Source organism: Montipora capricornis, chromosome 4 (assembly GCF_036669925.1).
Source record: "Montipora capricornis isolate CH-2021 chromosome 4, ASM3666992v2, whole genome shotgun sequence".
Lineage (NCBI taxonomy): Eukaryota > Metazoa > Cnidaria > Anthozoa > Scleractinia > Acroporidae > Montipora > Montipora capricornis.
The window spans coordinates 46,823,137-46,845,636 of record NC_090886.1 but is presented as its reverse complement, the minus strand read 5'-3'; the positions used below and the strand labels follow the sequence as shown (position 1 = coordinate 46,845,636).

The window sequence follows — 22,500 nt, the reverse complement described above, 5'->3', positions numbered from 1 at the left end:
CGAAAATATTACTACTAGCCCAGTACGAAATAGGCTCGGCCCATTCAATTTTTACAACATTTAAAACATCACTCGTAATGAAATTATAAAGCCGAATTGTGCTCAAGGCCTACAATACTAGATATATTTAGTTGGAACACTTAGCGAATAATGGTCCAGAATCATCGTGTTACAAGATCGTAGCTTATACCACATCCCCCTCCCCCCAATTCAATGTTGTGTGAGAATTTTTCGGTCGACTTCTAGTAGTTGTGAACTGAAATCAACATTGGAGGAGGGGGGAAACGTGAATGGGTGTTCCAACAAATGCGACGAGTATTGTAGGCTAGCAATTTCCTCGACTGATTTCCTTTTTGGTGGTTCTAGCGTGTACCTCCGTAGGTACTCTTAATTTCCCTGAGGTCAAATTCTTTTTTTCACTGAAATGTTGGCCTAGCCAACAAGAATTCTCCTTTAGAGAAGGAGATTAGGATTTGGAACAAAAAGAAAGCGAGAGTTTTCGTCCTCTTCTTCCTTTCCTCACAATGAGCTATTGTCCGTAATTTCGATAGTGAACTTTTTTCTTTATCTTTTTCAATACTAGACCATTTGTCCCCTTTGGACAATGCAAGCGCGGTTGTGAGCCGAAGGCTGGAACTTTGCCTGGCGAATCGAACTGAACTTGGTGTGAAAGTTGACTGTCAGAAAGAAACCAGTGGTGGATACATGAGCAGTTACGCTCTATTCGTTCTGGCAATGGTTGTAGCCGGCGCTGGCTGTACTCCAATGTACGCACTAGGTGTACCATATATGGATGAAAACGTCAAAGCCAAAGTTTCACCAATGTACGTTGGAATCTTTCTGGCCAGTGGTATTATTGGTGAGTTAAAGCAAAGCAGCAAAAATACGGAGTTTATTTATAGAACCCCTCCCTTTGGAGATTCAGCACACCCACTGTTGTAAATGCCCATCAATCAAAACAAAGCTATCTCAGCGTCAAGGGAAATATGATACTCTCCCTAGTAGACTTATTTATAGAACGCCTTCCTTGGGAGATTCGTGTAGAGCGTTTTCACTCACGTGACCAGCAGCCATATTGGATTACTGAAACAAAAGAAAGTATTTGCATAAAAATAGATTTCAATTCCCGGAGGATTTATACGATCATGGCTGACGTGACGTCATGTGAAAACGCTCTATATGTAATCACATGTGCCCTCGTGCAATAAAGGATTAATTTCACGCACATTTTCAATGTTTTCACAAAATTGCTCTTGAGTCGCGAAGCGAAGAGGCAATTTGGAAAACTTTGAAAATATAAGTGAAATCAATCCTTAATTGCACTAGGGCACATGGCGATTACATTTTTAACACATAAAGGGTAAAATTATTGAGGAAAGCCCGTTCAATGCCGCGACAAATGACAGTCAACTTAACATGCTTTCATTTGAGTAAAGTTCAATGGACCTCTTTAGCTTGTACGTTTTGTTTTCCCATTTCAGACCACATGATGCTCCCAAGGGAATTTTCCTTTTGTTTTTTCATAAGTTATGCATACATGTGCACGTGTATAAGACCACATTTGAAAGAAACTGTTCCGTAGAGTAACATCACGTGGTCTGAAATGACAAAAACGAAACGTACAAGCAAAAGAGGTCCATAGACCCTTTGCATAAATAGCGCCCAAATTTGAATAACAATACTTGATACATCATTAGCCTCACATTCACGAGAAAAATCCTGTCTTGAAACATAAACACGAGGCTAAGGGTGTATCAAGTATTGTTATTCACATGTGGGCGCCATTTATGCAAAGGGTCTATGGACCTCTTTTGCTTGCTCTTTTGCCATTTATTCAATAACTTGATGCTGTCAACAGAAATAGTGCTTAATTCAATTGAACTGTATTTTACATGTGGACATAAAGCAGTTTAAATCAGAGTCAGAATCTGGAAGAGCATTCGCTTACAACTTCGCTTGCTTTGGATAAGCAACTGTTAACCAATCAGGATCAAATAATCATGCCCTCTTGATTACCAAAAGTGCCCTCGTGATTAAGAAAAAATTCCCTCCGTCTCAGCGAATCAGTATTCAGTACTTCTGCCCCGTGTGTGATAAAATCTCTAAAAACGCCATCTTATTTAGCGCAAACTCGAAGTTTGCCCCATTTTCCAAATGGTTGAGATCAATTTCCCGCGCATGTTCATTACCATATTGAAGGAAGTGAGGGGAGAGGGGAGGTAAAGTAAATTATCTTTTCTTACTCTGTGACAAACTGCATTTTTCACCTCCCCCTAGCGCAACCACCCTGTGGTGTGGCGCTTATTACAGGACTGTAAAAGTAAAATACCCGCTAATAAAACCGTTTAGGCCAACGATGAAAATAAATTTTGGTATCAAAAATTCGTCTAAAAAATGCGCCTATCTATCTTGCACTCTCTCTAAACGTTTGGCAGTGCCCGATTGAATACTCTTTCCGAAAAAAGCCCTAACCTACCGCCTTGTTTGTGATAGAAAAAAGAGGAGTAGCGTCCAGGCGCTCTTTAAGGTAACAAGACGCTTCTTTTAGCGTTTACTCGGAATACCATGTGGCACGTAAGTAGGGTGATACATTTTGGAAGAGGTAGTTTTTAGTTTTAATAGTGATATTCAAATTTGCTGAGTACGGAAAAAAAAAACAAATAAATGTCTCTGCAGCCAGTTGAAGTCTGGATGGCTCATTCCGTAACAATGGATAAGGTACCGGCGAACATCGCATAGCGTTTACAAATAAATTCAACAGGTGACCTACGATCCTGGACAAAATGGGTTGAGATAATTAAAAACAGGGGTTACTTTACGCACTACGCCCTCAATATCGTACCCTAGGAGCCACCCCCTCCCCCATACAACCAATGTTGATAAACCCTTCTTCAACATGCTTTGTTCCGTCAAGCAACATTGATCAGGGGTCGCGGGGCATTTGTGAACAAAAAAGAGAGCTTGTTTTTCATACTTGTGACTGTAGTAGCTATAGAAGTAGTTTGTTTTGGAACAGGTGGTTGGATCGGAAATAACATGAATCTAGCGGATGCAGCGTTATGTTTATCTAAGATTTTGCGGGATCTAGTAGCTTGACATCAGATAAACTGGTTTCAAGTGAAAGCAGTGAGGCACGGGAGGGTGAAACAAGTGTAGCAACACAGCAACCTTGTGTGCTGTACATGGTGTCCCAACTTAATTTGGCGAGGATTGTAGGGTTAGTTAATAGGTTGTTGGATCGGATCTACCGGATGCAGCTTTATCTCAAGATGGTTTTGCGGGGTCTAGTATGTAGCGTGACATCAGCTTGTGACATCAACTTGTGAAAAGGCATTCTTGTAATCAATGTGGATAAGTGAAAACCGGTGTCCAGCTGCGAAAGTTCGACTGAAATTGACATTGTTGTGAATAATGCGACAAGTGACCTCCAGCTCTAGGTAGCTGACATGAAGATCGCGAAACTATCAATTAATTAAAAGGAAAAATAGTGACATCGGCGGACGGTGCTCGTACAAAGAACAGCTGAAAGACTGGAAAGAAACCAAGAAATGTAGGCCATTTCCAACCTACCGCTGATGGAAGTTCTATACTGGTGATTTCATCTTGTTGTCAACAGACAAGATTTAAGTAAATATGATCTTATTCATAACATTTCCCAGAAGACTGAATCCCGGCAGCAATTTCACTTTTTAGCTGCATTGTAATTGCGGCATTTGCCATCTGATCAAGTAGAATGTGGGTTTCGGAGTTCCTGAATCAGCAAACGAAATTAAAAGTGTCACACTGAAGCCTCGACACAGCACCCATCGCTTTGGTTGCTCCACTGTACGTTTAATATAAATTCAGCTTTTCATCGAATTCTGTAAGACGTGAGGCTGGTTGAAGCCTCTCACAAGCGGAAATCTTCTCCTTCACGGCTGTTTTGTAGTTTTGTCACACAGGGAGGTCAAATGTATTGCTCAAAGGGGTGTAGTGCATTGCTTTTAGCCAATGAAATCACCGCCTCGTAATTCTATGGTCCATTTGCTGCACAGAAAAAACTAAATGCTAACCAAGTTATAACTCGGATAGCTTTTAGGTATTCCGAATGACAATATACACTTAATGTATGGTCCCGAGGGAAACAGTTAGTTTTGTTTTCCCGAGAGTCCTGATGTTTCCCGAGACGAAGTCCAGGGAAACATCAGCGCTCGAGGAAAAACAAACTAACTAGTTTCCCGAGGGACCAGACATTAAGTGCTTTGTTATAGATTTAGACTTTCCTTCAACAATCGCAGCAAAACATCCGGAGCCGGCAACAACTGCGAATCGTATCCCGGTCGGGGATACGTTTGAATTTGATCAGGGCACGTAACCAAGAATCAACCAATCACAGTGCTCGCCTTGTTAAGTGAATGTCTAGGTATATAACAAGGTTTCATATTTTATACTAAAGAGAATATCGCGTTTCTGATTGGACAGTGACAAAAGCATAAATAGGTTATAGAGTGCAATAGAGGTTATAGAATGCAATACGGAAGTTGCCATGGAAACTCAAGGGTGGAGTAATTTTGTTGTAAAAATCGTACGATCTTCCTTGTGATTTTTGGGATTTGTAGTCACTTTGATGTTTTGAAAGTTCTCAAGTTGCACTCGCATTCATACGATTTCCTACATTGTCCTAAACTTATTGGATTTCTATCGTTGCTTTCAGGTTCTATGGTTGGATTCGTAGTTATATCGAGGTTTCTTTCAATTTTTGTCGAACTTGGAGTGCAGACGTCCTTAACAATTCTTGATAAACGCTGGGTGGGAAACTGGTGGCTAGCTTTTGCCATATTTGGTGCGCTGTGTGTGTTTTGGAGTATTTGGCTGTTGGGATTTCCAAAGGAGTTTCCCCTGACGAAAAAACTGTGGGAAAGAACAAGTGCGGGGCCAATTGCGAAGGACGTAAGATGTCTTTTAGTCGGTACCATGCTACTATTCTTGATTATAAAATAACTTACATATTACGGGGGCTGAGTGAAAGTTTTGTAAATCCCAGACTGCGTGTCGAGTCTGCATAACTGTCTCAAATTCTCTCTACACCCCTCGTGTTTAGATCACGCTGTGATAACACAGAAAGAGTTCGGTAATGCTTAAATGAATAGCAAAGTGACGCGCGTCTAGAGTATTAAAAGTGAGGATAGCGTTAAAACAGCGGCACAGCCGTAACACGAAAAGCAATTTTTACCACAATTCCCACCGAAAAAAAAACATCCCAGGGATGGGGACAGGGTTTGCCATTTTTTGTACCATATAGGATGAAATGTACAGGTTTCAATGAAAGGATAATTCCGTGTCGGTTCACTTTTGTTATTCGAAGCGGATAATACCAAGAGATAGCCCAAAATAACTAAGTTAGCAAGACACAAGACGAGGTGTAATCAATTTTTCACTAAGTTATGATTAAAGATACTTGAAAATGTTGAGCTTGGTTTAGGCTAGGGTTTCCCATAAGTACTACAATAGCCCCCCACCCATCACTATATGTCTTCTTTGTTTCAGGAAGATGCTCTTTTGGTCGCATTGAAGAAACTTCCCAAAGCAACAAAACTGGTTTTTTCAAGTCTCCCGTTTATCTTTATAACCATTGGAGTGTGCTTTGACTTTTTTGTTCTTGCATTTTCAACAGTTTTTCAGCCAAAGGTTGTTGAAGTACTGTTCTATTTGCCACCGGGAAAGGCCGCTTTACTTTATGGCGTGGCTGCAGGTTTGAGCGGTTTGTTAGGAAACCTGGCTGGTAAGCTGTCCAGTATTTCTGAATATGGAAGAGATGATATTTTTTTCAGTGGTGACTTGGGGAGATTAGGAAAAAATCCGAGTGCTCCTCGGCAGGAGTCGAAGCCACGACCTTCCGATTACTAGTTCGGATGCTCTACCACTGAGCTATAGGAGACTCGTCAGTGGTGACTCGGGGATACTCGGAAAAAATCCGAGTGGTCCTCGGCAGGAATCGAAGCCACGACCTCCCGATTACTAGTTCGGATGCTCTACCACAGAGCCAAGGACATTCGTGGAACCGTAGGCCATTAAACTAGGCTAAGGTCACAATTGTATTGTACTGAAACTCTCGAAACGGTGCGTTCGCGCACGATTGAAATGAGAAGGAAAAATCTTTTCATTTTCATTGTCACCATCGAAAAATATATTAGGTCTTCATTTCATCAACCGGGGTTTTAAATAATTTCCATCTCAGTCACTCATTCTTGAACCTGGTTACTAAAGGTCTCGAAAACTTTATCCGAAGATATCTTAGTCACTGTTTAATTAACAGCTTCAATGCGACGGAGATTTCCTCATTGCTTGATGCAACGATGAATGTAAGAATCTTATATGAAGTTTTACATACAAAATGAAACTGACACGAACACACACTGAATAAATCGTCTTCTCCAGGTCTTAATTACCTTCCACCCCTATGTGCGTTTAAATTGTCACGCTTTCCCATACCGCATTCGGTTGGCTGAGAAATGTGGAGTTGAGGCTACCATGTAAGCCGCTCAAAACTTGAATAAAGCTCAACGGTTCATTCACGGAAAACAAATTTCTTGTTTCAGGGGCATACATAAACAGACGCCTAAAACTACGGATGACTTACTGCGCGAGGATGTGCTTCATCATAAGCTTCATAAACGTTGTCTCGACGGGTATTCTGTACATTAAATGCGAAACGCCGAGTATCGCTGGTGTTAACAGACCCTATCAGGACAAGTATGAAATTTTTCTTTTTCAATGTCCCCCTTGTGCCCCCAACCCTTCTATTCATTTCAAGAATAAGGCGTAAAATTGAATTCTCAGTTTTATTGATCCAATCGGGTGGATTGGAAGAAAATTGATCCAGTAAAAGTCAGTGCATTTCCCTATTTAACCCGCTGACCGGGTGGCTTCGTTGGTTGAGCATCGGGGGCGCGGGTTTAACTCCAACTGGCCCACCTTCAACCGACAGGCATTGAGTGCCGTGAAACAATTTACAGCCAAAGCTGAAATTCATCCAATCAGATCGCTACGATAAGCAATGCAAATTTCCATAACAAAAACAAACGGCCGAAAAGCCTGTCGGTTGAGGGTGGTCCTTTAAAATGTCAGTGCGTAAACGCATCTTATATTATATATGCAAAACGCGAGTTTTAAAGTCTGAAAGCCCAAAACTACCGTGTTGCATATTAATTCAGCCGCGTGCACACGCATTGCATTCTTAAACTATTGAGTCTTTGACGTCATTCTCTCCTCGATCCAACTCTCTCAAGATTTTAAAGTTAGTAATGGCGGACCATTAAATAGGAAAATTCCAGTTAAAATAGACAGGTATATATTTTTAATCAAGGCTTATAAAAATTGGGTCACTTACTGTTTAGTTAAAATAGTTTTGAATCCAAAGAAAAATAAGAGTAAGATTTTTTGGTCATAGAAGCACTTTAAAAGCCTTTTCAGATAAGAAATAGAAAGCGTAGCCGTTGTCTCACAATCCTTGTTCATACTTTTAAGTGGATAGCACCTAATAGTCGACCGCCACTCGGTTGGATTCGTTCGTTGAGCAGCGGGGTACCGTTACAGTGTGGGAGGTCGTGAGTTCGACTCCATCCGGACCGACACTCAGGGTCTTTAAATAACTGCGGATAAGGTGCTGCCTTTGCAATTACATCCGCAAATGGTTAGACTTTCACCTCTTCTCGGATAAGGTCCCGTGACACATTCCTTGTTCATAAACTCTTAAAACACTCTACGAAAATAGTAGGGAAAGGAGTTCCCGGCGTTGTTGTCTGGTCTGAATTTAGATCGAGGGCCGCAAGTTTATTAGTTTTGTAACGATGTTAGGTGCTACCCTCGTTAGATAAAGTACTTACCTTACCTTAACGAGACGTCAGAGAGAATCCACACACAACTCATGTTGGGAGGGTCGGACAGATCCTGGTCTTGTGGTCTGTCCTTCTTAATAGCACACTGTAAATGGAGCTTACTCTTTTGTGGCCGAAGGGGTGATGAAACGTACTCTGATAAGCTAAACGTATTGTAAATTATACCGGCACTGTATTATAATAACCTCAGCCAAGAGAAAATGAATTTGTGAATTTCATAAAAGTTATTTTTAGATCGGAAGTCTGTTTTGCGAGACGTCCCGACCATTAAGGATGACGTCATATGAATTTATCTGGCATTGTATAAAGGCTTTCGGAATCGTATACTTCATCCAACAAGTCATTAGATTCAATAGATATTGTAGACTCTATCTCCAACTCCGGGATCTGAGGCAAGATAAACTAATCTCCTTGCTTCTGAAACTCGTTTTCGTCAACAACTTTGCGGACGTCTGGAGAAATATACTTACGTTTTCGTGACGTCTAATTATAACTTAACTGAAATTGACATATTTCAAGTGCTAGACTGGGAGCTTCCCTCTCTGTTTCCTTAACTTTCTCTTGCCTCGGCCATAAAGAGTGCTTAACTGACTTTCTTGTTCTTTTCCACATCACAGATGGTTATTTGATCAATATACGGTGATAGCTGGCTCACGAATGCGAAATCAATTCTACATGACCAAGGGCTTTTTTACACACTCCTTCATTGTTTTTCCTGCTCCGGTTTCCCTATATTCCGCTTCCAGGGCACACCCTACCCACCTAACTTACTGTATTGCCATTATCTCACATAGCCCTGGCCATATCCAACTTTCCTCACCATGCAACCAGGCCTGTAACTGTACTGGAGTGGACTATGCTCCAGTGTGCGGTGGACAGCTCAGCTATTTTTCGCCTTGTCATGCAGGATGCAGTAATTTGAAGAACACAACCAAGGTTCGTGGGCAGTAAGTGATGAGAATGTTAAGGTTCACATAAATCAGATATTGTTTGATGTCTCTCTGGTCTTTGAATATAGTTTAAAAGCTGCAATTCAAAGAAACAACGTTTCGACACTCCCTCGACGTTTTCGACATTTCCTAATGAAGACACTACATATGAGTGTCAAATTCATTTAAATCAGCCGAGTAGCATCACACTTTGTCAACTTGCCTAAACTGCGATTATTTTACTGAAACTCCGCATAAAAAGTCCTCGGTATAATAAAAAAGAAAAGAAGGTACAACGAAACCCACATGGTGTTTTGTAATTTAACGTAATGATATACAGGGAATAAGAATGGCCATGGGAAACGCTCCCACCTCTGCGAGCCCCGGTTCGAATCTCCTGCATGTGTTCGTGTGTGGGCTGAGATTTGTCGATCTCAATCTTACTCTTACGGTTCTTCACCGGGTACTCTGGTTTTCCTCCCTCATCAAAATCAACTCCCATCTTATTCCATGTGGCTGTGCTACTGTTCTCCGAGGTCACGCATGCGGGGTCACGTTCTGGTGTTGACCACAGATCCTTCGGTCCGACCTCGTTGAACAACGCAGTCTCTAAACTGCACGTAATGGTGATTAGCAAGCCAGATATAGTATATATGGATTATTGACCAAGCGTGAGGTCAAGACCTCGACTTCGTTTCAGTCCATAAACACGCAAAAAAAGAACTTGGCCAATATCCAGCCATCTTGACTGAACAAGCTTGGTCAATAAAGGATTTATTACCTGGGATAAAAAAACAAAAATAATGACCTTTGATCTTGCGGGACCAGGCGAGAAATCCCGAGCGGGCAAGATAGCTCTATCTTGCCCACTCGGGTAGCCAATCACAGCGTGGGATTTGGGTCATCTTGCCCGCTCACGGAGCTAGTCATATAATAAATAGTAGTATCCGATGCCGATGTATGACATGATGTCGTTATCATCAGCACATTCATCACATCACCACCGCCATCGTGATGGGTGATACAGTGATGGAGTTAGCCTGGGAACGAGGTTGGTTGTTAATGACAATGAACATGGAAAATCTAATTCCCAGGGATCAGTGATCATCTCACGTCTCCTCATCAGACATTCATTTATTTCATCGACAGGATGGTCGTTCAACTTACTCCAAGTGTACATGTGTCCAACACAACGGAGAAGACCCAGAAGACGCGACAAAAGGCACCTGTATGGTTGATCATGTTTGCGGGCTTAAGTTTACAATTTTTCTGGCCCTTTACTCCTTGTCGGTGTTTTTATTGTTCTTTAACGTCACTCCAGGTATAACAGTGACCTTAAGGTATGTGCTGTTAATTCTGCTTTCAAAAGTATCTTTATGTGTTTTTTTTTCACGGTCATTTCGAGTTTTTAAAACACTTGAGCACCGATGGTCTTAAAGTTTCTAACGGCAGGTTTTCAGTGTTAAAGGCGCCGTGTCATTATCTTTAGCCAAATTGAGCGACTAGTACTGACTGCAAACCAAATAAAGCAAACGTAAAAAAAACTCCTTGTAAAGTAGAAGGAAGGTTTAAATCAGCCAGTATCGAAAAAAACCACAATACTCTTTGTTTGTCCCTCCAAAATGTTGCATAAGCATTGCTTTTATTTTCTCTTGGGACTTTCAATGGTCCCAAGAGAAACAATGCTCGTGCAAAATCTTGGAGGGACAAACAAAGAGTATTATGGTATTTTTGATACTGGCTAATAAAAGAGCAAATACAAAAGGAGTCTACTGAAGAAGATTGAAATGGATTGGATATTCGGGTTTTTGAAAATTGTTAAGCCTAACACTCAAAGTTTGTCTCTGTTGATTATAATTAAATAGTGCGTGCTCGACAAACATTTTTGGTCACCAAGCTTTGACTTGTGTTGTTAATTAAAAGTACCTTTTGGGTTAACGTTAAATTGCAAAATGAATTGCAGTGGCGTTACACAGCCACCTTAATATCCAGTTATTTGTTGTTAGGAGTGTCCCAGCGAGTCAGGAATCCTACGCATTAGGCCATCAAATGAACCTTACTCGACTGCTTGGGGCGATTCCAGGACCAATCGTGGTTGGAGCCTTGCTGGATAAAACATGCATTCTTTGGAGTTCAAAGTAATGATAACTTATTTGTTCTGTTTTTTTTTTTTTATGAAGGAATTGTATTCCCATATTTCGTCGGTTCACTCGGATAGGTACAGGGATGGCGCAGTGGTGAGAGCACTTGAATTCCACCAATGTGGCTCGCGGCTCGATTCCAAGACTCGGCGTCATATGTGGGTTGAGTTTGTTGGTCCTCTTCCCTGCACCCAGAGGTTTTTTTCCGGGTACTCCGGTTTTCCCATCTCTTCAAAAACCAACATTTGACTTGATTTGCGTTGATTGTTAATTTCAGTTTACAGTGTCCCCAATTAGTGCTCCAGAGACTAACGACTAACAACTAGTACTTAAATGAAGTTCCTTTCCTTTCCGGATATTTTCTAATCCGCACCTTTTTAGCCTCGAACTACAATCACAGGACAAAACCGTTGGGAAGGTTAGCACTTTTGACGTCTTCATTGCTTCTCTCCCCTCCCCCCTCATTCAATGTTGTTCAAAAGTGAATGGTTTTAGTGGAAATTGTTGTGTTACTTTCCAACATTGAAAAGGAGGGGGGGGGGGGGCTATATTAGAGAAGGTGAAACTATTTCTTTTGAGCTTTAACAGAACGGGTTCAAATACAGCTTTGGTGTGGTTCATTCACCCAACCTTCCCAACTACTTTTGTCTATGATTGTAGTCTTAAACAAACAGGAAGACGTCAAATCGAAGTCAAGTCAACTCACTTTTTACTTAACTCATACCGAAAGGATGAAGTAAGATAACGGATCTCCCATCTATGACCCCCTTCCAAACATCTAATTTTAGCTATTCAGCTATTTTAGAGCGGCACCTGATTGGCCAGTTGTAATGACATAATGAAATTTTTAAATATGTGTGGCATTGGGAACGAGAACTTAAAATAGCTTTGCGAAACTATGATGGGTCTTTTACCTGATCCTATTGTTAGCAAGAGAGTTAAAAAATAATTTATGGATCAGTAACATACATTATAATAGAAAAGAAAAATAGTTCAAAATTCTATACTAATTGTATGGATTTTAGGGCGTCTAATCGAGTCGGTGACTCAAGTGTGCCAATCAGCGAAAGAGATTTGCGATTACCTTTAGCATAATCGTTTCCAAAATCAACTAAAATTACCCTGAAAAAACCTCTTCAAACTTATCACAGTCGTTTTCCCCAGTTAGAGCGGTTTTCAATCCAGTGTCGAAAAACCAAAACCAAAGTAATCACTCTATCCAATCACAAAGGACAGAGACTATACAGTGAACCAATCAAAACTCGAAGTAACTACACGTAGGCGACACAAAGCGCGGAAAAATGTGCACGCGCGAGCCACGATTGGTTTGGGTCTCACTTCTGATTGGTTGAAAAAGTGCCTCGAGAACTTTGAACCAATCACTGAGTGAAGTCATGCAAAACCAAAGCAATTCACTAATTACTTTCGACACTCAATTGAAAACCGCTGTAATGGTCTCTTTATTGCTATAATTACAGGTGCGGCGAGAAGGGTTATTGTCTTGAGTACGACCACTCTGGAATGGCTCAAGTTATGTTTGGAGCTTCACTAATTTGTAGGATGATCTCCTTAGTGTGTTATGGCCTGTGTTGGTTATTTTGTCGGCAACTTGAGGAAAAAGAAAAGATCGCAGGAGCAAGGGGCGTCAGTGATAATAATTGCAGCGAAACCTGTGACACAGGCAAGATGCATTCGACGTCAAAAATATGAAAGCACTAGTTAAAACCAAACACAACATAATGTTTAGGGGTTTTTAATTAAATTTACATAACGTAGTGGAGGCAACAACGGAGAAATATCCTGCTCGCGATCAGTATGGGATTTTGCATGTACCTGAATTTGTTTTCATTAATTAGCAGCCTCAGGATTTTGTGAAGGGGGTTCAGAGAATTGTTCGCCGACCCTTCCATTTCATGATGTTTTGAAATTAACGTCCTCCAGGAACGTGATTTCGAGGGGGATAAGTATAGCTTGTTTAATCTTTGAAACTTGCTCTATTTTGTGATAAAAAAACCACGTTCTTCCGCTGCAAGAAACCACACGTGTTTAATTAATTTCAGCCGAAGCGATTCAACCAAATCTGAATCCGCCTTGGCTAAATTTTTTTTGCCTCACAGGCAATCGGTGTGACAATCATTTTCACTAACAGTGATCAAACTTAAATCTCTCAGAAGTTGTGTGATGGCCAAATAAATTGCTCTCGAGTGTATTACAGCCGGCCATTGATCATTTAACAATTATTCCATGAGCGCGCGTTGGATATGAGATGATAGATAGTCAACGAGGCACGTAGCGCCGAGTTGGCTATAATCATCTCATATCCAACAAGCGCGAGTGGAATAATTGTTTTATTAAAAACGCCCCCAAAATATAGAAAACTGGACTACAATAAAAATAAAAAGGCCCAAAAAATCACGCATATGCTTGCCGTGTTTGTAGATCATGGTATAATGGCTCATAACCCATGATGGCTTAGCCAATCAAAACTCTCGAGTTGCATTATCCAATGATCCAGTTTTTAATAATAGTATTTATGTAATAACCAAATCAATGCGCGTGCTCTGATTGGTCAATCAGCTATGTTTTATTGTGCCAGTAAACTCATGGTAAAATCGCGCGTCTTCTGAATTATTATATAAAAGCAATAGACCACAGGTTTCTATGGTTTTTAGGCATGATAAACCACTTGGGATGTTGGAAGAACACGAGAAGAATTCGTAAATCACTCGCCCGCGGCTCGTGATTTACGAATTCTTCTCGTGTTTTACCAACATCCCGCGTGGTTTATCAGCCTATAAACCATAGAAACTTGTGGTCTATTGCTTAATTATTATATAACTAGCTCCGTGAGCGGACAAGATGAACCAAATCCCGCGCTGTGATTGGCTACCCGAGCGGGTAATATGGAGCTATCCTGCCCGCTCAGGTTTCCTCGTTTGGTCCCGCAAGATCAAAGATCATTTTCGGTGTTTTATCCCATATAATAAATCCTTTATTGACCAAGCTTGTTCGGTTAACTTGTGGCCGGATATTGGCCTCGTTCTCTTTTTGCGTGTTTATGGACCGAGACGAAAACACGCTAAAAAATAACTTGGCCAATATTCAGCCATCTTGACCTCACGTTTGGTCAATAACCCACACATACTCACTCAGTGATCTTGATGTTTCAAGCAATCTGATTGGTTGGGTACGTCGGAGTAATTGAGCATTATTCACTCCGTTAGGAATCAAAAATACGTGATCCAAACAAAAGAAAATGGCCGGCGTTAACTCGCGTTTCGCAAACATTTCTCAATCGGAAATATCATTGAGAATACAAGATGATGCTGTACCAGACAACTAAAAGAGGGCCACAAATTTGGCCTGAAAATTTTCAACGGTAGGAGAAGACTTCATATTTTTTGCCAACCGGTGTTTGATCAGTGTTTTTCCAGATAATTATTGCTAAAAATTAAACAGTCTTCACGTCAACAATTGCTGGTTTTCACTCACGTGATCAACGAAAACAAAAGGAAGCGTTTGCATAATAATAGAGTTAAATTCCCGGAGGATTTGGTCGGGGCATCAACATGGCCGCCTTTTCTTTGTTTAGGGGCGCCAACATGGCGGTCGTGACGTCATGTGAAAACCGAGAATATGCTTTACTCATAGTAATTCTATTCTGTACACAGACCAGCTCTCTCTCTCTCTCTCCTCCGATGCAATGTTTTCCTTCAAGAGTGAGTATGTTGTAGGTAAAGTCCGGTCTAAGGTTGAATCTGTTTTTACCTAGGTTAAATTGCTGATTCTCATTTTACCTCTGAGGTTGAATATGTTTTACAGGTTGAAATTAAATTCAGGGCTATTTAAATCAAACTAGGTGAAATTAATTAACCTAGGTTATTTATCAACTGTTTAAAAAGGGATTTTCTTTATGGGGTGAGGTTGAAAAAAAAAGGGGCATGGTTTTTTTAAGGGGGTTGAAAACAAAAAAACAAAAACAAAAAAAAAACCTTTCCCTCCTCCCACTTTCCTCTCTACTCTCTCCCTTTCTTTTCTTACTTTCTTTCTGTCTGCTTCTATCTCTCTTAATCATCCATCCCCTGATCCATTTGTCATACCTACCACTACTCTGTGTACAATGTACTACAATGTGTACATAAGAGAAAGAAATCGCTTTGAACTGCACTTACCGAGACTTGAACCGGGTACCTCTGACATCCCTTAGTATAGAGCTCTTCGCTGTAACTAACCGCTGAACCACACATGTACAGGACTTGGACAAGCAGTCGTCATTAATTTTAAGAGCAAATACTTTTCTCCTGGTGCAAGAGGGCCCAGACTCTTCTCGGTCATAGTAAATTATGCAAAAGTTTACTCGTGCGCAATGCGAACGCAATGGGTGGCTCTGTACGGTTCGTAAAATGGCTAACACAAGTTGTGTTGATTCAGAGATATTCTACAAAAAATTGGGTGAAGTTAAAGCTTCCAAAAAGACAAAAGCAAGCAAAATAACCCTTTTTATTGACGACAACTTTTACAACGATGCAGTGAAGTGGTTAGAAACACGTAATGAAGACAGCAAGGACAGAACAAATCTGACGAGTCAAGACGTAGCAATTATTTAAAAGAAAAGGATGGAAACTGGAGGGTGGCAAAATATTATCCAAGGACGGAAAAGAAATTGTTCAAAAATGTCAACTACACCAAGTTCCTTGCAAAGCCCATTCGAATATTGCGCACAAAGGAAGAGACAAGATGGAAAAGTATGTTAAGCGAAACTACGAGTCAGTGTCCCAAGAAGTAATACAACTCTTTGTGTCACTCTGCTCAATACATGAAGAACAAAAGTCAATCACCAGCAGACAAAGACAGCCTGTGCTAGCCCCTATTCAAGCAAGAGGATTCCTAACGCATTTGCAAATGGACCTAATGGACCTTAGAAACTTACCATGTACATGTCATCCCAAACACAATTGGATTCTCCACATGATTGATCATTTCACAAAATATTTATGGCTTTATCCATTGAAAAATAAGCGAGCTGAAGATGTATTGGAATGCCTGTCTCAGTTTTGCTGGCAATTTGGATTCCCTCAGAAAATACACACTGACAATGGACGGGAATTTAAGAATTCTCTGTCTGATGTCCCAATTCTGCAAGAACGGCATCGCTCAACTTCATGGAGCTCCCAGAAAACCATCAACTCAAGGTTTGGTGGAAAGGAACAATCAAACAGTAAAGCAAAACAGCAGAAATCTCTTAAAAGAAAAGAAACAAAGTCCAAATCATTGGTGTCAGGTACTAGGGGAAGCTGCTTACAAAAAGAACATTGTGGAACATGAAGCAACAAAACAAACACCCTATGAATTGGTATTTGGCATACCACCATGGAAAGAAACCAAAACTAACCCAGATATAAAAAAAAATTGACCAACATTCTACCATGGAAGAAGAAGAAGAAGAAGAAGAAAGATGTGGATGCAGAACCTGCACCTAAACGTGCTTGTCACTCACTTATCAAGTCAACAAAGGAGATAAGGACATCTCAACAAGAAAAAGCAAGAAACACACAAAGGAAATACAACAACAAAATGACAACAAGCAAACCCAATGCTATTTCATTCTAAGTCAACAGCTTTGTCAAAATAAAAATTGATAAAGTGGACAAAAGTCCATTACATCCGAACACTCTTCTTGGTAAAGTAATTGAAAAAGAACATGGATTTATGAAAGTTGTAACCAAATTTGGAATTATTGACACTTGAATTTCACCAAACAGACTACAAATTACTGAAGATATGAATGTGTCATTAGACACAACTAAAACAATAAGTTTCACTGCCGCATGCAAAAAGGCACTTGACCAGTGACACATGTACGAGAGGTGCAAAAACAAGGAAATGACTTCTCATTGTTCAACTACATACAAGTAATGACTGTTTAATAGAGGTTACAAACTTTGTGAACTACCAGAAAAAAAACTTTGAATTTGATTTTTCAAATACTTATAACCACAAAGGGGCTTTCTCCTGAACTACATTTGTACAAGTAACTGTACATCATTCAATAATCTACGCTATTAAAAGTCAATTTTTGGATGTCCTTTTCCTTCCAAAAACCAGAAAAATAAAAATTATACAAAATCACATGAAGGAAATTCTTATTAAACAAGGTTTTGTTTTTTTGCTGTTCTGAGGTTCAAAAAAAACAGAATTGGTTATCATGCACAGTATGCCTAATTATAACCCCAACCTTAATGCTAACCATTTAAAATCAGTGCTTAGACTTAATAACAACCAAAGGCGTTTTTACAGACTAGCTCATGAAAAACGTACGCTAACCACATCCCCTTACTTCCAGCACCGATTTACTTACCAATATACACGTACTTGCTAACAATTGATGGACTTTTTGTTGATGTTTCCTACATTCAATTTCAACCTACAGTTTAAAATTAAATTTACCGATGTTGAAATCATTTCAACTTTATTTTCAAATTTACCTGTAACATATGCACTCAGGTGAATTGATGCATGATAAAACTTTTTGGGGGGCCTAATTAATTTAAGCCCAGAAAAAATAGGGTCACGTTAGAATTAGGCCATCTCCTTTTTTTTTCGTTTACCGTCGTCCGACCGACCCAAAATTTTAGCATTAAAAAAAAAAAAAGGAATTACGTAGTTAAACCATTTTTCAATTCAAATAGTTTTCATCTGAAAATTGAGCATAGCAATGACTTTGAAAAAAAGCAGGCACATTTTTACAAAATATTGTGCATTTTGTTCATCCAAATATGTAAATATTAACTTTTGACGTGATCCTCGTCGCGAACTAAAGCCGTGTTCACACTCATCTCAACGCCAATTATGATCAACGGAAGTATTAATTCAGGGTATCTTGCTCCATTCAATTTTATTCAATTATGGTTCTGTTCACATCTGCGAAAATTCAAATACAATAGGGTAACATCGCAGTGTGAGACAAAATGGCGCCGTATCGCGTGGCTGCCACGATCATCATCACCATGCTTGAGGCGAGGAGAGAACCAAGGATAGCTTCTGAGAACAGAAGATGACAAATCCAAATCTTCGCTCCATAAAGCGATTAGAAGTTTCGTCTGCTCATACCACCACGTGTTCGCCATTCTGTTCAATTACGCACTGTAATTACTTCAAACAACCCCCTTGAGGTTGTTTGAAGTAATTATAATCCAGTTATAATCAGGGACTGTAATTAGTTGATGTGAAGCCATTTCATATTTAATTCGATTATAATTCGATCACAATCGAGACCTAATGTGAACACGGCTTTAGATAATGACATCCAACGACGTTTCCGCCACGTTGATTTTGGGTTCATGGCTTGTTGTTCCCAGGCTTCAAAGCAATGATGCTGGGGTACCAGGCCTCCTATTCTGAGACTTCTTGTAAAATTTTTTTTTAGTTTTTTTTTTTTTTCAATCCGACCGGCCGACCCAATATCAGGAGACGCATTCGACGGTAAAGGAAAAAAAAAAAGGGGGGGGGGGGGATGGCCTTCATTTTGCTTATTATACATGGATTTCAGTTATGCCTTTTTATACAAAAGTAAAACTGCGTTGGGTTAAGCGTGTTTGTCGTTGTAGTGTGGTGGTGAAGATACAGAACTATAAACCTAGAGGTTACGAGTTCGAGTGCCGGTAAGTGCATACATAGTACAGTTCTTTGTTCCCTTACTGTGATATAATGTTTAGACTGAATGGATAAGTGTATATGAATACGGAAACCGGTGCGTAACTGAGACAGAGCAGGAGGGGAGGTATAGGAGTTCTTAACTCTTTTTTGGGGGTTGATAGCTGATTTAACCAGGTATCGCCAACATTTAACCTAGGTAATGAGACCAGATTTGACCTTCAACACATACTATCAACAGTGGTAAGAGGGGAGGGGTGAATGGGTGGGAAGCTTGCGTCGCAAGAGTTCCGGCACCAGCAACATATCTAAATTACGATAATCGTTAATTTCTAATGTGCTTTGAATTTATTATCGTCAATTTAGGACACTGTCTCCCAGGACTTGTGATGGCCGAGAAAATAAGGAAAAGAAAGTCTTCTTTCCTTATCGGGTTTTGATATTCTCCAGTACGCATTCGAGGGGGATTAAACTAGACTTGAGATCGTACTTTGGCGATAATCCTCGTTTCTAAAGTAATGAAGGTGACAATGTAGGTGACCAATAGCAGAACATTTATGAAATGTTAATAGTTGGCGGCGTTTGAGACATATTCAAACGCCGGAAGTAAATAATAGGGGAAGCAGTAACAAAGTAGAGAAAATAATAAACTAGAATAAAGTCACTAAAATAGGAGGTCTCTAAGTTCCTTCATCGTTATTTAGTTCGCTATGCTGTGATATTTTATTTTTCCCCGATGCAATGCCGTAGATTGGCGAAAGTTGAAAAGCACCAGTGGCTCAGTTGGTTGAGCACCGGGCTGTTACGCGGGAGGTCGCGAGTTCAACTCCGGCCGGACCAACACTCAGGGTCTTTAAACAACTGAGGAGAAAGTGCTGCCTTTGTAATTACATCTGCAAATGGTTAGACTCTCTAGTCTTCTCGGATAAGGACGATAAGCCGGAGATCCCGTCTCACAACCCTTAAATGTTAATAATCCTGTGGGACGTAAAAGAACCCGCACACTTGTCGTTAAGTGTAGGGCACGTAGTTCCCGGTGTTGTGGTCTGTCTTCTGTTGTGTATCATGGTTGGGAGGGCAAAAAAGGGGCCACAGTAATTAGCGCAAGCTGTTGTGGCGCTCTGCCAGCTAAAGGCCTCATTCACGACTTTCCCAACCCATAATGCAATACGTTTTGGGGGTTCTTTACATAAAACAATGCGAATTTATTTACTCTAGGGACTGTATCATGCTTCAGTGAACTGGATATCCATTGTTTTAATGCAAATAACCCCCCCCCCCCCCCCCCAAAATGAGGCTAGACACGCCAATAACAATAGAGAAATGTACGACTTTTGATGGACGAAAAAAAGAAGTTAATGAGAGATCCTTTTTTTTTCGTCCACCAACATGGCATCGAGACGTCACGTGACAACCCCCTGTTAAGGGATTTGCGAAAATAGCGAATTCACATATTTCACGGTAGTCAATTTACCATATAAAACTCAGTCGATAAAACAATTTCTTTTTTTCAAAAATCGCCTACTCACTGATAAGAAAGCCTCCTTTATATGCACAAGAAGCTCATTTACTTTTTTTCAAAATTTTACAATTCGCCGGTTAACATCAAAAAGATAAAAATAGCGCAATTAGCCGAAGTCTATGTTTGAGTTGGCGCGCCGATCCGATTTCAGTTTCAAGGAAGTGTCAGTTTTTCGGCAAAATGTTTTCTCTCACCCGTACCTCCCTTGGGATTACGGTGAAGAAAGGGTTGACGCTTGTGGGTTGGTTTTCGTCAAAAGGTGATGTGTCACATGTGTTTTTATTTGTGATTGACTCTTCCAAAGCTGTCAAGAAAGCGTCGCACCTCTGCGTTGTTTCGGACAGTTAGTTGAAAAGCGTGATCAGTTCAGTACGCCACGCTTAACATTGTATGACTTTTCCGACTGAAGGCGCACGCCTTATTCGATTTTTTGATCCAGGAGTTAACATCTTTAATAGAGCGTCCTCTCCTCCCGCACTAGACGCCTGAAGTTATGACAGTACTTCTTGGCAATAAGGACCTGTGGGAAAAATTCAGAGAGCACCAGACAGAGATGATTATTACAAAAGAAGGAAGGTAAGTTCTGCATTCAAAAACTCTTCTGTCTTCCTCGAAATATGCTTTCGGAGCTGAGACTCACACTTGTGACGTGGTTGGGTTCTCAGAGTCAGGATTCTCTGTCGTTATTTGTGGCAACTTAATCACGAATGGTTTGGTGACTAAAAGACGGCGATTCCTTTAAATGTTTTTTTTTATAGAACGCTTTAATGTTCTTATAGAACGCTTAATGCGAAAGTCATTTTCTTGTACAAATGACCGTTGATTTAAAGATGGTTACACCGTCGTGAAACAAAGCAATGGACGGTTTGTCGCCTTAGTTGCCAGAGTACTGCGGAAAGATTAAAACAAAGATGTCCGATTGGCGTGTCCTGAGAAGTTGATACCTTCGTGAGCCAAATCAAAAGCTTCTCCTCACGTTACAGCATTTGTGAACAGCGTTGACAAACACGTTCAAGGTGCTGACACTTTTGACTTCTGTCAACTGCATGATGATCGCCTTTCGAAATACATTTCATTTGTTTCCACGATCTCACCATATCGTTGGGAAAGGCAACTCATGACACTCAGATCCACAGCATTTTTTGGGAGTAACCAAGTGCATCGCGGTGAAAAATTCAAAGTAACATTCCCTCTCAAATAGATGGTTCCAGAATGTCGTTTCCGGATCGGATATGACTTACTAGATGATATCAAACTAATCTACCATACAGAACTGCAAGGAAATCGGATATTAACATAGACATCAATGACTGCTATTTTCAGCACATCTGCATGACACATTGTCTGTTTATCCTCCTCAACGAATGAAAACTTGTCGTCCAACGCACATTGTTCTTCCTTCTGTTCTTTTGTGATCATTCATTACAAACTCAAAGCTGATCTGATTAATGGTGGAGACGACAATCAAATGAAATCGAAGACAATTGCCTCTAGAATTTAATGACTGTAAACGCTAAGATTATTTTTGTTATTAATTTTCTTTTCAAGGCGCATGCACCCAGTGATATCATTGAAATTCCAAGACCTTAATCCCAGGAAAATGTACGCAGTTATGATAGACTTCGTTTGCGCAGATGATTACAGATACTGCTTTGACTTGACGTCCAATCGGTGGGCTCCTTGGCGCCAACCAAGGTCACATGAAGACGTCACAGGACCCAGAATGTACCTGCACCCTGAGACCCCCAGAGCTGGGGACATATTGATGAGAAGCGTGTTGACTTTCAAAAGGCTTAAGCTGACAAATAGTTACCAGACGGCTACCAAAACAATCCAAGTAAGGTGGAATTTCAAGTCAAAACGTAGCAGAGTATAGAGCGGCCCGCTTGCGTTGTCTCTCCTTCGAGCTCGTATAGCCTGCTTTACAGGTGTTCGAAAAAGAAGTGAAGGGATGATTCAATGGACGCGCGAGAGGGGCGCAAGAGCGCGGTCATTTTGCTTACTAGGTGGTGTTAAAATTGGTTTCCGACAAAACCGTCTTTCATCAAATCGAATTGAATGCGTTTATGGCGAGCGATTATATAGTGCAATTGTTGGAACTATTAAGTAGGCAAACGTGTTTGGTTTAATTAACATCATATATCTGTCAGAAAATGACCATTAGACTACCAATGGTCTTTTCTTTTCCCCGCTTCAAAAGTTGAACAGAGGCTTGAAAGATTGCCGAAAGTACAATCAAATTAAATTTAAATTGTTAAAAAATATGGAAATTATTCTCCTGTCCTGAGACAAAAGATAAGACTGTGTCTGGGATCTGTAAGATGTTCACCTGCATGTCATTATGTAGTTAATGAGATCAGGTATTTTTTCAATTCAAT

At 40.4% G+C, this 22,500-nt stretch overlaps 2 protein-coding genes across 2 annotated transcripts in view; both read left to right on the top strand.

The window, feature by feature from the left end:
• LOC138047168 (solute carrier organic anion transporter family member 4A1-like) overlaps positions 1-13,366 on the top strand; it is a 23,050-nt gene extending 9,684 nt beyond the window's left edge. Inside the window, exons 3-10 of the mRNA XM_068893902.1 lie at positions 584-859; positions 4,694-4,929; positions 5,527-5,761; positions 6,579-6,732; positions 8,672-8,813; positions 9,956-10,146; positions 10,813-10,944; positions 12,426-13,366. Coding sequence (XP_068750003.1) covers positions 584-859; positions 4,694-4,929; positions 5,527-5,761; positions 6,579-6,732; positions 8,672-8,813; positions 9,956-10,146; positions 10,813-10,944; positions 12,426-12,657 — 1,598 coding nt within the window. The 3' untranslated portion in view covers positions 12,658-13,366. The remainder of the gene's footprint in view (positions 1-583; positions 860-4,693; positions 4,930-5,526; positions 5,762-6,578; positions 6,733-8,671; positions 8,814-9,955; positions 10,147-10,812; positions 10,945-12,425) is intronic.
• A 7,047-nt stretch (positions 13,367-20,413) lies between these two features.
• LOC138044810 (uncharacterized) overlaps positions 20,414-22,500 on the top strand; it is an 11,278-nt gene continuing 9,191 nt past the window's right edge. Inside the window, exons 1-2 of the mRNA XM_068891226.1 lie at positions 20,414-20,698; positions 21,671-21,959. Of these exons, the coding sequence (XP_068747327.1) occupies positions 20,616-20,698; positions 21,671-21,959 (372 nt within the window). The 5' untranslated portion in view covers positions 20,414-20,615. The remainder of the gene's footprint in view (positions 20,699-21,670; positions 21,960-22,500) is intronic.